Source organism: Neolamprologus multifasciatus, chromosome 6 (assembly GCF_963576455.1).
Source record: "Neolamprologus multifasciatus chromosome 6, fNeoMul1.2, whole genome shotgun sequence".
Lineage (NCBI taxonomy): Eukaryota > Metazoa > Chordata > Actinopteri > Cichliformes > Cichlidae > Neolamprologus > Neolamprologus multifasciatus.
The window spans coordinates 19,438,183-19,453,630 of NC_140444.1; the positions used below are offsets into that span (position 1 = coordinate 19,438,183).

Sequence of the window (15,448 nt, forward strand, 5' to 3'; positions counted from 1 at the left end):
ATACAGATGTTTTCCAGATGGTTGAGTATGACTGACTGCAAAAAGAGCAAATTCACAGTAAGACATGAGCCTTGCAGGTGCTGCTATCTGGAGTTAGTTACTTCCTGGCAGAGCGAGCCTGGCTCCTTTAATGTTTTTACGGTGAAATAAAACCAGGTGGTTACTCGCGTTAGACCTGCTGTACACTTTGTGTGATTCCACTTTAAACACTCCAAAGACAGCCTTACATGCACACATAGGTTTCATGTTTTTGCTCCAGAACAAAGCCTTCGATCGTGCATTCCAACATTCAAAAATGTATACCATGTCGGTTTCATCTCACACATCACCGCAGAGATGTGTCAGATGTGTTGTATCTCAACTATGCTCTACATTTTTCTCCTTCTGAACCGCCGTCTCTACAGAATTTGAGATGAATTACTTTATAGCGCTTAGCCAACAGTTACCTCAAATTCTGAAGGATAAATATTTCTCTCCCTCTGCTTCTTCTTCAGTTTTAGAGATACATGGGTGCTGGCAAGGAAAGCTATTAAGCAAACAAGATATTAGTCAGTGCTGTCAAAATGTTTTGGCTTCTTTCAGCTATAACCAGACGGGGTAAGGCTGTTTATCAGCCATGCATCTGACTCAGAATACAAAACAATTTAGTTCTTTCAGGGTGAAAAATGTTCAAAGGCCAATCCATTTATTTAACTTTTGATAGTTTAATAATGTGTAGAGACTGTCCTCTAATAAAGTGCTAACATAGACAAAACTTCCGAGATGACATGCTGAAAATAAGTTCACAAGCACATGTAGGTGGTTCAGATATCTTTATTTTCACCATTAGTAATGCTGGTAAATGAGGCGGCTGTTTTCCTCCAGCTTCCTCCGGCTGATCGCCTGTCATCGAGCAGGCTCATCTTTGATGGAGCTGACGGAGGGATGGCTGCGATGATGCAGAAAACCTAAAGACAACAGAAAAAAGGCACCAAGTGCACTGTTAGATGACATTTTAAAAGGGTTCTGATGTGTTGATACTCTGTAGTAATTGTCTACTGAGGTGAATTTTTTGATGATTAACTCCGCCTGGAAGATTACGTTTTTGGAAGTGTGCATGCCGTTCTGTCTGTAAACACCATAACTCAAAAAGTTTTGAATGAATTCCGATAAAACTTTACGTTTTTTTATTGTAGAATGGAGTCGTGTTAACAATCCATTCAAAATTTGGCTCACATCAACCACAATCCTCAATGTCAAATTAATGATTTATTGGTCCAAAATTACCAAAAAGCCTTATAACTTAGAAACTATGATTCTTATAAGTGTTGTGTGTATTATAAGGTCAAACATCATAAAATGTCTTTTAACTTTACGACTGCCTTTGTTTGTATTGGCAACATTTAGGAAATGATACTGGTGTATGTGTATTCTAAATATCACATTATAATTTACATCCAAATATCACATCACATTTAACCTCTGATCTTATGTTTGCGTTTTACGCAAAGAGAACAGCCTAAAACAGCAAACAATTCAATGATAATTAGCTACACATTGGTATACTTTTTGTATTTATGCATTAAGTCCATCATATTTAAAGCTACACTTTAGAGCTTTGGAGCTCTCGTAGCACCATTCGCAGATTACCACACACATATGAAAATGAAGGGCGATGTGGTTCCCAACCGTGCAGCAGTTTCAAATAACATATCCAGCAATACGCAGGTAAGGACTGGACTAAAGGCCGACCCATAGCATCTAAAAACTAAACTGCATATAATTAATCAAACTTTGGTTGCATGAAGAGGCGCCAAGTTAAGTCTTGAATGAGTATCTGAAAGTCATCAACCAGCTGTTGGTGGTCATAACCACCAACAGCTTTCTCTTTGAACCTGTACAATTGTTCCAGTAAAGACTTTACCAGTATAGCAGTGGTCAGCATTCCCATCCATCAACATTGATATGTCATCTGAAAAGTATACGTGAGGACAATCAGAACGTGTGTATGTGATCTGACTCATTTTTCTAAAAGGTGCATGTGTGTGTGTGTGTTCCTACTTTGACTGTCAACTTCTTTAATTGGTGAGAGCCCTATCCATTTTGGTAAAAAAAAAAAAAAAGATTAACGTGGTGAAAGCAGTGAAACAACAGATCCATTAAATGATGCTGACTGATTAAAAGGACTGACCTGACCAGGTATGAAACCCGTATAAGTGGAGGTTTGTCCCTGCTGGACCAAAAAGAGTTTGTTAGAATCTCCAAACCTGTTGACGCAGATGTAAATGCGTTTTTATTGAGCAGTTTACCTTCAGGAGGGCTGACTTCTGTTTCTTTGGCACCATCTACATAAAAGAGTAGCATAAGCATGTTGTAACTCATTTTATACAAGAGTACACTCTCATCTTCTGGAATACATTTTAGTTTACTTAGTATATTATTAATATATTATACTTCAGAGACAATACAGACTATTCACAGACCAGGATTTCTAAAAGTGACCATGTACTGAGCCAGCAGATAAATGCAAACATAGATTAAATACACATTTAGTGTTTGCAATGTGTTTGTTCAGAGATCTAAGCACTTGTTAATACCTGATACTTGGACCTGCTAGAAGTTTCTTCCTGTTAAAAGGCAGTTTTTCCTTCCCATTGTCACCAAGCGCTTGCTCATAGGGGGCAGTCTGATTGTTGGGATTTTCTCTGTATTATCACAATATAAAGTGCCTTGAGGTGACTGTTGAGTTTGATGAATAGATTATGCTCCCTTGGTTTGGTTCTGCCTCTATATTTGATGTTAAGTATATTGTGGGTGAATGAACTGCATGGTAGTGTATTCTGTCCTTGAGGGCTGCTTGAAATGTCACAGAGGGCTGTGTATTGGTACATGTGCAATGAGAAAATCCTAGTGGGGGTTGTAATTTCAGGCTTCCTGTGTTCCCTTGAGTCTGCCTCCTCTTAGTGTTCATGCCTCAGTGTTAGACACTCATTTCTTTGTCATTTCCTTTTTGGGTGTGGAAGTCAGTTTTTCATGAGTCTTGCTTCAGTTTGACTCTGATCTTGTCCCTCATTGGTTTCACCTTTGCTTAATTGTCATAGAAGGTTTTGTACAATATGACAAAACCAATCACTTCAGAATTTCTCATAATAATAATTGTTTTTTAAGTTCTCTGCACTGTGGTTGAAACTAGTCTAAAGCAGTGGCTCTGACAGCAATATGCGGTCAGCAGAAAAAGCTTGTCTTTCACCATAGAAGCAGGAAGTCTCATGTCACAGTGCTAAACGTGACTTTTTGCACTTTTGCCTTGCACATTGTCAGTCACCTTTGGACAGACCACTGCTGCTGAACATGCTACATTTAAACATTTTTCTTGTGTTATAATTAGAGTTTGCTTTTTATCTTTGTGTGTAAATGGTTGTTTTTTTTTTTCTTATGTGCACCTCAGTTTGCACGCTCAGTCTTGCCCTTCAGCAAAAGGTGAACTTGTTTAAAGTTGGATATTTTTAAGCACTCACAATATTGAAATCCAGTGAAGTACAAACGTATCTAGTGTACAATAACTTCAGAATACACATTTTGCTGGCTTACCATTTAATTGCTGAGTAATTAAGTTGAAGCCATCAGGGTGCACCTTCGGCTTCCCTGGCAGAGGAAAAAAACATGTCTTAGGACGCCTGTTTCCACCACTGAAAAACAAAACTAAACCTTTTTTTTCATTCATAAGTCCAAACTTTCAACTCAGTAATGCAAACGTCTGAGAAAATATCTCAAAGTTTTTCATTTTTAATTAGAAATTTAAAATAGTAACTCAAAATTTTGACTTTGTTTGTTTCTTCAGTTGTGGCATCATAAAACAAGTGATTTCTTTTGTTTGATTGTTTTTTGTCTCTTACCGCACAAACGCCTTTTCTTGTAGATTTGTCCGATCACACTCGTTACTATACTCAGCAACACCAAACACAGCAGAGCCAGCCAGACCACTCTGAGCGCACACTGCCACTCATCTGGAAAACAGAGGAACATTTTGGACAGAGTCTGAAACAATTATGTATTATTTTCATTCTATGACCTCTTTACCTAAAGAAAAAAAAATCCATCCCAGTCATTCCAGCACTAAAATTCATGCCATGTGAAAATAAAATACATGAAAATGTAGAGTGGATGAAGGAAGAAAAGAAGGAAGGATAAGAAGGCAAGAGACGGCAAGGAAGGAGGACTGGAAAGAGATAAAAGACATAGAAGAGGCAATATAAATAATAAGAGGAAATGAACAAACAAGAACAAAGAAAAGGAAAAGCATAAATGGAAAGGTCTGGTGGAGGTGCTGCAGAAAAATTGGAAGGAAATGGATATCCAGCTTTCATTATGCACTTTGGAAAATATTACTTAATCAATGTCTTAAGCATGAGGGACTTTTGGAGAGCAGAGCAGAAAGAATGCAATCAATACAGGCTTAGAGATACAGTAAATTAAGATGTACTGTAGTCTTGGAAAGTATGACTGATCATGTAGTACAGAGGAAGAGGGAGAAACAAAATCACCAAGTCAGGAGAAGAACTGAAGGAAATTTGTTCTATTAAAAAGAATGACTGCATAGTGGACTGAGAGAGTGGGCAGCTTGGAATGAAATGAAAACCGAGTGGCCAATTTCCTTGTCTCCTATTGTCTCCTCTTTCCTCTTATCTCCTTTCCATCTTACAGTGAAGCCACGCTTGCCATGTGGGGATCAAAGAAGCCCAGCTCCGTCCGCCTGACACCAACCTTTCTGTGTCCGTTTCCATGGCAGCTTTTCCTTTGCTGTTGAATTCCAAACCATTTGATTGGCGAACCAAAGGAGACAGCGGCTTTGATTGGGCGATTCAGAGTTGGGCAGGAAAGGGAGACAGCAGTAGAATGCCTTCTTCTGTCCTTCATCACCACCCTTCTCTTCCTCCTCCTCCTCCTCAGGTGGGTAGAGGTGTAAGGAGCTGTGATTGCTGCGGCCGTACAAAGTGAGATTCAGGGTCTCTGCGTTGGGCAGATGAAGCTCGGCTGACAGCTCCAGATGTGACTTGTAAGCTGTGGGTGAATAAATAGCATGAATGTATTGATTGGGGCGTAAAAGGCTTATATTGTCTGCTGAAGAAGGCATCGCAGCGCAAGCAGCTCTTTGAGGCGTTAATCGTGCACAGTTGTGCTCAGAGTTAAATAACACCAGCCTGCGAACATGCTCACAGTGACGCTCACGTTAATATGCTCATATTTTAAAGCTTAATTAGATTCTTTAATTAGTGGAAGGCGATCAGTTCTCTCTGGAAGCGTTGCACCTCTGATGGTCTGCTGAACAACAGAAACACAAGATGAACTATGGCAAACTTCGTGACAGCTGTGCAGGGAGGTACCTTTTTTTAAAACGTACCCTTTTAAATCGTATCATACACTTACATTTATAAAAGATTCAGAGAGTGAGAAGTGACTGAAGCTGCTAATTTCAGTTAGTCAGCTGGATCAGTTGACTAACTCAGTTCTTAGCATAGAGATTGCTGTGTGTATCACTGTACTGAAAGACTGTCAGCCAAACTGGCAATGCCTCTAATACTAATAAAAACTTATAATGGATACAAAAAGCAGTCCTCTGTACAGTTTTCATGAAGTTTTAGAGACCAAAAGCCTTTCCTGTACAAGGCTATAAAAAAGTTTATTTTACATGGGAATCTGTAGCAGATGACTTGCTTGTAAATCCACCCTCAAGTGGCCGCTCAAGGAATTGCAGTTTTAAGACCTGGGATGCACCTTTCCACTACTAAGCTACCAAACACTAGCTGAAAAAACAGTACAACCTCTCACCCAAATATTGCTAAAGGTGCAAATCTCACAACTAACAGGTAGGAGCAAATACAAAAATATACACCAGACCAAACCAGAGGTATATTTCAGATTTGAGAAACTTCAGTTAGCATGTTAAATGCACTGAGAAATAGACTGAACAAATATGGCTTGCTTGGTAGAGTCCCAGGACAAACCCTCTTCTCTTTAAGAAACATGCAGCTTGGCTTTAGTTTGCAAAAATGCATCTGATCATGACTTCAGGAACAGTGACAGACGAGACCAATGTGATGTTAGCCCATATTCTATATCAGCATATCACCTCATAACAGCTATGAAGCACGGTGGTGGAGGGGTGATGACTTGGGCTTCTTTTGCAGCCACAGGACCGACACATCTTGCACTCAGTAAGTCAACACTGAACTCCTCTGTACACCAAAGTATTCTAGAGTGAAATGTGAGGCCATCTGCCTAACGGCTAAAGCTTGGTTCAGACTGCACACTACCACAGAATGGCTGCAAAACAAAAGGGTTAAGCTGTTGCGATCAAAGTCCAAACCTGAACATGACTGAAATCTTGTGGCAAGACCTTTAGAGAAATGTGCATAAATTAATGCTCGTAAGCCTCAGTGAACTTAAATGGAATGGAAATCATGGGATCTACTTACTTTTTCACAGGACTGCATAGAGTCCTCACTGTGACAGTAACCATAAAATGTCACTTTTAATGGAAACAATTAATTAGTTTTTAATTAGCTTAAACTTTTCAAATGTGATGGATCCTAGAGTCATTATGATTCACCCTGGAAGTCTTAAGAGCGTACACATAGTACGCTAAGAGTCTAACTGAAGCATGCCCTGAACCACCTTTTCGGTGTGGACTTCAGGCAGTAGCAAGCTTTTCTAAACAGAAAGCAGATGTTGTTGAGTCTCTAGATGTGAATACCTGAAGCTGAGATATTTCTGTGTACTTCTGCCATTTCCATGTCTGTCTCACACATGAACCACCTCGCTTTTGGATCATCTCTGCCTTGCCTGACGTCTGAAGCCGAATCTGTTGTATTGCTTTGATCTTCTCGTGTGCACGCTTGCTCCCATTTTTCCTGATCTGGAGTCTGAGATGGGTCACACATATGGCCTCTCTTAGCGTCATCATTTCCAGCCTTTGCATTTTCTCCCTCTTTCACCTGATTTCCTTGTTCGCAGGGTCGGTAGGGAAGGCAGAAGAAGTTCACTTTTGTTACTGCAAGGATAAAGAGAATGCACACGGCAAAATTCAGACTGATTTCTCAGCAGAAGCAGGCATAAAGAGGAAAAGCATCAAAGAACGAGCTGTCAAGCTATAAATCATAGCAAGATCTTGAAATGGAAGCTGTTGCCTCCGGTTTGTATCTGACAGAAAGAGACAGACGAGGAAAGACACAGATGGAGAGACAAAAAAGAAAAACCACTGAAGGCAAAAACGGCAGGAGCACAAGGGTAAACCGAGATGCTCTCATAAAGAAACGTGTTTTCAAGGCAACACAATACGGAAACCTTTTCAAAAGGGCTGTCAGTCAGAGTTGTATGGAGCTATATTTGGGATTTATAATCTTAGACCGACACAGAGAGGTCTTTTCACAGACAATGTGTGTAAAGAGGAAGCAAATCAAGCGAACGTTGTCTAAAGCTTTACTTTGATGCAAAGTTTGAACAAAAGCTGGATAACATTCTAACATTTACACAATACACACACACACACACAGAATAAACTAATGTGGATCTGAAGCTGTTTGGGTGACCAACCTTGGTAAAATGTGAAAAATTCCGGGAGGCAGATGATGAAGGCAAGAATCACGAGGAGAAGAAGTTTAGTAAGTGCTGCTCTTGCCATGGTTGTACCATAAGATCACACACACACACGCTCGGGCACAGGTACTTGTTCACACTGGCACAGGCATGACTCGTGGCTCGTGGTGTCTTCTTCCCTCTCGAGTTTTCAGCAAACACATCCATTCACACTCGTGCTGCTGCCCATCAGAGAAGCCGTCGGTGGACTTTAAGATGTTCTCACGATAGAGTTCGTAATTTAAGAAGAGGCTGGCCGCAACATTTCAATACACGTACACAAAGCGAGAAGCAACTTCCCTTCCTTTTACACTTCCTGTCATTTTCTGAGTAAGCGAGAAAGAGAGAGAAATGGAGCGCTGCACAGACAACAAAGAGTTTCAGTCAACAAAATGTAAGTACAAAGTGTGTTTGTGTTTGACTGTGGATGTGTGTGTGTGCGTGACCACTCATCCTCTCGTGAAAAAACAGACAAACTTTATCGGACTATTTATGAATTCAGGTCCTGTGTAAACAGCAGGTTACAGACATATGATATGATATGATTATGTGTTGGATGTGTAGTCTCTTTGAACTGTGTTTTACAAATGTTAAAAACAGAGTGGAAAAAAAGGTCATTTAAAGGTGAATGATCTTTAAAAAGTGGAAAACAACAGTAACATGTGGTAACCTGCCTCTGTCACTGATTATTAAAATTAGGAATGAAACTTTACATGATCACAAACACACAACAAACCCCCCGATCTCCACATGTTCAGCTTTCCTGCCTGTCGTTTATATAAGAGTCATCTCATAATGCAGTCTTTGTTTGTCATCATGACAGACTTTTTGTCTTGTGATGCTTCTTCTCAATCACAGAGGAGTTTCTCATAATTTTCTACAGCAGGATTTTTAGATTATATCATATTATTGCCACCATTTCTCATAAAATGTGATATTTTCATTATCACGGATCACATATACACAGATGTGTTGTTGTTTTTTTTATAGATTTGGAAATACTAAGACATTAGTAGCCTGTAACCATTCTTTGATACAAAACTGTCTCATAATTGTCCTTATCTCAATCATGAGACTATCAGTAGTTTGTATTATACACATGGTTTTTATGAGATATAAAACATGAAGTTAAAACACATCAGTCACCGTGTAAACAGACATCAAAGGGTTTGTAGTTTTTAAGAAAGGTCGTCATGACTACAATGTTTACAAATTATACAGTTACATTGTGTAATTGCTTGAGAACAAAATGTCATAAAAAAAGTCAGTGGAAACCAAAATAATCAACCACTTTTCTTCAAATTAATTTTAAAAAGTCAAATACGTTAGAAGCCTTCGGATTGCACTTTATAATAATGTTACACTGTTTAGCATGAATCAGGTATTAACAAGTGCTTAATTCATCATATATATATACATATACATATATATATATATATATATATATATATATATATATATATATATATATATATATATAAACACCCAGCACGCCCCTGCGGGCGGTTTATCCTTCAAGCTCGGGTCCTCTACCAGAGGCCTGGGAGCTTGAGGGTCCTGCGCAGTATCTTAGCTGTTCCCAGGACTGCGCTCTTCTGGACAGAGATCTCCGATGTTATTCTCGGGATCTGCTGGAGCCACTCGCCTAGCTTGGAAGTCACCGCACCTAGTGCTCCGATTACCACGGGGACCACCGTTACCTTCACCCTCCACATCCTCTCGAGCTCTTCTCTGAGCCCTTGGTATTTCTCCAGCTTCTCGTGTTCCTCCTTCCTGATATTGCTGTCATTCGGAACCGCTACATCGATCACTACGGCCGTCTTCTTCTGTTTGTCTACCACCACTATGTCCGGTTGGTTAGCCACCACCATTTTGTCCGTCTGTATCTGGAAGTCCCACAGGATCTTAGCTCGGTCATTCTCCATCACCCTTGGGGGCATCTCCCATTTTGACCTCGGGACTTCCAGGTTATACTCGGCACAGATGTTCCCGTACACTATGCCGGCCACTTGGTTATGGCGTTCCATGTATGCCTTGCCTGCTAGCATCTTGCACCCTGCTGTTATGTGCTGGATTGTCTCTGGGGCATCTTTACACAGCCTGCACCTGGAGTCTTGCACCTATATATATATATATATATATATATATATATATATATATATATATATATATATATATATATATATATATATATATATGTATCTTGCTCTTTGTACCACAGTCTCATGTGCTCTGAATTTTTAGAGCAGATTATTACAGTGTAGTCAAGGGAAGATTTCTTTTGATCATAGACTTTTGAGCATTATTGTATATTTTAATTAAACCACTAATTTGTTGTAATTATAAGATAAGTGTGAGAAAATATCCACAGGTCTCTGCTGTGGCTTCACTCTTCAGTGATGTGGCTACATGTCTGGGAGCTGGAAGGTATTTTGGCTGCTTTTGAGGAGGAAATGACCTTTCTGCCTATCTTTTTATAGTTTAATCCACTCTGAAAGGAATATGTATTTTTCATTTTGTGCTGTCTCACTTCATCTCTGTTGGGTGTTCGGTGTAGCTGAGATTTTACACTCGGGTTCCTTAGAGCCACTTATCTTTTCAACCCTGGGACTGGAACATACACAGACACACAGACACACACGGAAAGAGGCTTAGACAAACACACACTCAAAACCACAAACACAGTGATGAGCTTGGCTGGCAGGTGTAGCCTTATCTCCACTCCACAGCGGCTTGCCTCTCTCAGGGCTCAGTCAGTAGCTTAGAGAGGGGGGCAGAAGCCAAAACTAAAAAAAAATCACTTTCTTTCTTTTATGTACAATAAAAACAAAAGAAATGCTTTACATTCTGAATATTTTGAGTGTTTAGCTAAAATGCATTTACCATCTGTGATTGTGTTTGTGTGTGAGGAGCTGTTGCTGTCGGCAAGTGTCAGAACCCTGCTGAGGTGTCCTTGAAAAATACCCTCGTAAATTATCCCTGTGGAAACAATGGGATTTTCCTGATTTCCAGAATTAATTACAGAAAATTTGTCTTTGTGCAAGTAAAACCTAATTTTAAAAAGGGCTAAAATATTTCAGTAAGCAGAGATCATTTGGGAAAAAGAATATTATTTCTTTAGATAGAGAAATTAATCAGTGCATTCAGTGATTAGACTGCCCCATTCCATTCTCAGAATGGAATTCCAGCAGTGATGGGATTTAGGACAGGACCCCCCTGGAGTCTAGACGCTGGTGATAGTGAAGATGAAGACTAAGACTTGGATGGAGCTCTGAGTGAGTTAGGCGAGGTGGACATGGGGAGGAGATGGATTGCACAAATGAGAGTATAAAAGGGAGAATGACAGAGCACAGATTTAAACCATGCAGACGTAAGACTACATTAATCAGTATTGAGATTGACAGCATGGGAAGGTGGTAGCGATGTACAAAAGAGACCCCCTTTTACCTTCTGAACTGCTTTAATGTTTTATGGTAGAGATTCAACATTCTTCAGAAAACCATTTTAACATGACAGCATCACACGCTGCGGATTCATCTGTGGCACATCCGTGATGCCAGTCTCCTCTTCCGCCACGTCCCAAAGGTGCTCAGTGAGACTGAGGTCTGGTGACTGTGGAGTACAGTGAACTCATTGCCATGTTGAAGAAAGCAGTTTGAGATGATGAGAATTTTGTGACGAGGTGTGTTATCATGCTGTAAGCACCCAGGTGACACCTGGTGTGGTCCTCTGCTGCCGTAGCCCGTCTGCTTCAAGGTCCAACATGTTGTGTGTTCAGAGATGGTCTTCTGCATATCTTGGTTGTAATAAGTGGTCATTTTATTTACTCTTGTCTTTCTCCTCTGAGCTCTGCATCAACAAGGCACTTTCAGCCAGATAACTGCCGCTCACTGGACATTTTCTCTTTTTCACACCAGTCTCTCTAAAACCTAGAGATGGTTGTGTGTGGAAAACCTTGTATTCCTTTGTTTGCTTGTTTGTTTGTTAATAAAATTTTTTTATATATACTCTATTAACAGCATGACTTTAATGGAAATGTCACTTTGCTGACGAGATGTCTGTAACTCTAATAAATAATAACTGGACACCCGCAGTTAAAATTAAACATTTCTGAGTTTATCACTTTAACACCTTCACACTAAAATGCTGTTCACTGTTTGAGACCTTCGACAGTTTGTCACATATGTGCTAGTTTAAACCCTCAGATGTAAATAACACTCAACCCACACATTTCAGTTCTGGTAAGGGGTCTATTTACTGACTGCAAGACAAAAATAAGGAGACATTAACATGTAGTTGGTTCACATTAAGAGTATTGCCTGCAATTGTAAACCAAACCATGCACATCTGGGGTATATTCAACTTAACTGAGGAATACCCACTAGCCTTTTGCAAATACATTTGCTTGAAAACTAGATCGAGAGATCTCTCTAGATAGTGCCTTGTATAAACTTTAAACTTTTACAAAGTGAACAATATGTGTTGATAGTTGTATAAAAGGCTCTGGGATTTATGTCTATGTTCTGCAATATTGTGTGGGGTGGAGTCGTAGGAAATGACGTAGGTGTAACGCGATGCTACTCGGGAAGGGGAGATTGTTTTCCGTGTTAGTTCTGTTTACCTCGTAAGCTGTGTTCCTGGTTGCCATCCTTCACGGTGATGCTCCGAGTGTTAAGTTCATGACTGGAAGTAAGTTTCCTTAAATATGTTTATTTTCCGATTCTGATGTTGGCCGCGGCTTTAGTTACATTCTACCGCGTTGTAGCACCGCATTTTTCATCTCGCGACTAAAGGCATGTGCCGCTGGCCGCCGCCATTATGTAGTAATTTTATTCGGCCACACGATGGCGCCAAAGTCCCTTTGTTTACAGTTAGAGTGGATGTTTCGGCTATGTATGACATTCTCACTGTGTTTATTGTGTCCTTTCTGTGTTTGGAGCAAGAGATGTAAGATTGGCATAGTTCAAATCATATATGTTGTGTTATGTGTATATTCAGATGGACGTGTTGGTTTATTTCATTTAATTCTTTGTGTTTATCTTAGTGAAGCTTTGCTGTATATATTTATATACTCATGGCAACTTGTTTGTTACTACAGACTGCTAGCAACACTGAGCATCTAGGTGGCAATTAAACAGCTGGCGGTGACAATCCAGCAAAGTGGAAGCCTGTTGTCCTCCTTCCTGTATCCTGACCGATACACCATCTTGTTAGCTGCTGAACCTAAAAGAACTAGCCCTCACCACGTACTCCTCAACATTGGTCCTTCGAGCCGGATACAGTTATCAAGATGGAGCCAGATGGAGCGACATGTCCTGAGGTAAGGCCTAAACGCCATACACGTCGACCAAGCCGGTTTGAGGACTTTGATGTTAACTATACAGGCCACCCCTTTAGGCAAATGCTGCAGTGGGATACCCCACAGCCTCACACAAGAAGCGGGAGAGTTCAGCCTCAGTATAGTCATACGCCACCCCTCTACAGCGACAGGGATGGGGCCTATTACAACACACCCCCTCCACCGGGAAGAAGTGAACAGGATGTGGACCTTAATAGAAGCCACTCACCTGAATTTGTACCTTCCAATTGGCCAGGGTCTTCAATACACACATTTCATACAGAATTCAGAGCCTTGCAGGCCGAAAGAGAGCAGCTACTCCAATCACAGCAAGTTTTACAGGAGGGCCTCAGAGAACTGAAGGAAGCAAAGAGTGACCTCAGAGAGCTGATTGAAGTGGCTCACCTGCTGAGGAAGGATATGGCTCAGCTGACTGCCTCACAGCATAGCACCAATCATCCCCCCAAGAGCGGTTCAGGAGAGATATACACAACCCCTGAGACAATGCCACAGGAGGAGGATGAGGAGGTGTGGCCCGACCCACCACCATGGCCTGAACCGGTGGAAGAGTTGCACACAGGATTCTCCCAAATGAAGGTTGATGAACAATACTCCGATGATGGTGTACAGTACCACCCTCTACCCCGCACAGCATATTTCGCTGGTGAGCCTTCGCTGCCAAGTCATCGCTGCACCCCATATCAGGACCCTGTGGTTAAAGATGGAAACACGTTTCATGCGCCTCCACAACCCTCTGTGCTACCCCCCTGCTGGGCACCAAGTAAGACAGGTTTTCTCCCAACCAAGCCTGTTCCAGCCAGTTCCCCCTCTCTTGTCACTGGAGTAACCAGTGGGCACTGCAATAACCCATCTGCTCCTCTTTCGGCTGAGCTAGTCTACAGGGGGCCCAAACCAACCATTCCAAGGTTCATTCATTCTGATCCCTCTGAGTTTGCTAGGCTCCGCATGGCTCTAGAGAACCTACTCCCTCCTAATGCTACTGAGCTCTTCAAGTATCAGATACTTGTGGACCACCTCAAACTAGATGAAGCTCGACTTATCGCCGATGCTTACCTGAACTCACCCAAGCCTTATACTGACACCATGGCAGCCCTCCATGACAAATTTGGACAACCTCATCAGCTCGCCTTGAGAAAGATAGCAAGTGTCCTGGATGGTCCTGAAATAAGGCGAGGTGACACAGTAGCCTTCCAAAGGTTCTCCCTTCAGGTGCAGTCACTAGTTGGGCTGTTACAAACATTAGGACTGGAAGGAGAAGTGGAGTTGAACTGTGGGTCCCACGTTGCCCGACTAATAAGTAAGCTTCCTGCTGAACAGAGGGCTGATTTTCGTCGACACCAGTTTAAGCAGCCCGGGAGCACCTACACTCTGTACGACCTATCTGCATGGCTTCGTCAGGAGTCCTGGTGTCAAGGATTTGACGGCCAAGCAGGTGTAAGAAGCAGTAGAGAAAGGACCAGTGTAAAGGCCGAGGCCCGTCCAGGCCGACAAACCGTGACAGTCCTACATAACCTAAAGGGGCCATCAGAACACACGTTTCCACCAGTGAAGGAGAGTCGAGCTAGAGGGAAGGTCAAGAGCAAAGCCTACTGTGCCTACTGTGAGAGCACAGAACACTATTTTAGCCAATGTGATGATGTAGCCAAGCTCTCCAAAGAGGAAATAAAGGACTGGATACAGGTCAACAAACGATGCTGGCGCTGTGCCCGAACTCATTTAGCTGCTCAGTGCACGCTAAAGAAACCCTGCAGCCGCTGCCAGGGTAAACATCTGCTTGCTCTTCACGAGGTAAATGCCAGGACAGAAGGAAACAACGCTGACATGGCTGCAAAGGAGGAAAGCTGCCTAACCAGTTCAGCTTCGGGCTCACTCTACCTTGATCGCCATGGGGCTGGCAATCGTGTCATGCTGAAGATTGTACCTGTGCTTTTGAGCCATGGAGAGCGGACTCTAGACACCTTTGCTATACTTGATGACGGTTCAGAGAGGACCATGCTGCTCCCTGCTGCTGCAAAGACTCTTGGTCTGGCAGGCGTCCCGGAGGACCTGCCATTACGAACCGTCCGCCAAGATATTCAGATGCTTCAAGGACATACCGTATCCTTCAGCGTCTCTGCTGTTACCAATCCTGGATCCTACTACAAGATTGATGGAGCGTTTACAGCTGATCGTCTCAACTTAGCTCACCATACCTATCCTATCGACCAGCTGAGAAGGAAGTACAAATACCTGCATGGGATCCCGGTCCCTGCCCTGAAGGAAGCCAAGCCTCTGCTCCTCATTGGTTCAGACCAGCCACACCTGATCACCCCCATAGAACCAGTCCGCCTCGGCCCACCTGGAGGCCCGGCAGCAGTCCACACCCGGCTTGGCTGGACCCTTCAAGGGCCAAGTCTTTTCATGGGGCGGCAGACCCAGCCTGTCCTATCCCTGTATACATCCACCCAATCAGACGAGTTGCTCAAGCATGTGGAG

At 42.0% G+C, this 15,448-nt stretch overlaps 1 protein-coding gene across 4 annotated transcripts; it reads right to left on the minus strand.

Moving 5' to 3' along the window:
• Positions 1 to 755: 755 nt before the first annotated feature.
• On the minus strand, positions 756 to 7,949 carry LOC146516864 (uncharacterized). Of its 4 annotated transcripts, none has more exons than XM_085162326.1 (10): positions 7,573 to 7,949; positions 6,734 to 7,030; positions 4,744 to 5,040; positions 3,876 to 3,986; positions 3,571 to 3,624; positions 2,289 to 2,324; positions 2,171 to 2,209; positions 2,041 to 2,073; positions 1,904 to 1,951; positions 756 to 947 (listed from the first exon to the last, which is right to left on the minus strand). In XM_085162326.1, the coding sequence occupies exons 1-10, from the start codon at positions 7,658 to 7,660 to the stop codon at positions 886 to 888; spliced, it is 1,065 nt and encodes a 354-aa protein (XP_085018452.1). In that variant the 5' UTR covers positions 7,661 to 7,949; the 3' UTR covers positions 756 to 885. The 4 variants fall into 4 exon arrangements, with proteins under 4 accessions (XP_085018452.1, XP_085018451.1, XP_085018454.1 ...); XM_085162325.1 differs by having other exon boundaries at positions 2,171 to 2,212; XM_085162328.1 differs by lacking the exons at positions 1,904 to 1,951; positions 2,041 to 2,073.
• Positions 7,950 to 15,448: the final 7,499 nt, after the last annotated feature.

Bases quoted from the DNA above. Each gene is read 5' to 3' on its own strand.
- LOC146516864 (XM_085162325.1), bottom strand. From the start codon at position 7,660: ATGGCAAGAGCAGCACTTACTAAACTTCTTCTCCTCGTGATTCTTGCC. The intron at 3,625-3,875 runs GTAAGAGACAAA...TTCCTCTGCCAG, and splicing joins CAAGAAAAGGCGTTTGTGCG to GGAAGCCGAAGGTGCACCCT. The intron at 2,074-2,170 runs GTCAGTCCTTTT...CAAAATGGATAG, and splicing joins CGGGTTTCATACCTGGTCAG to GGCTCTCACCAATTAAAGAA.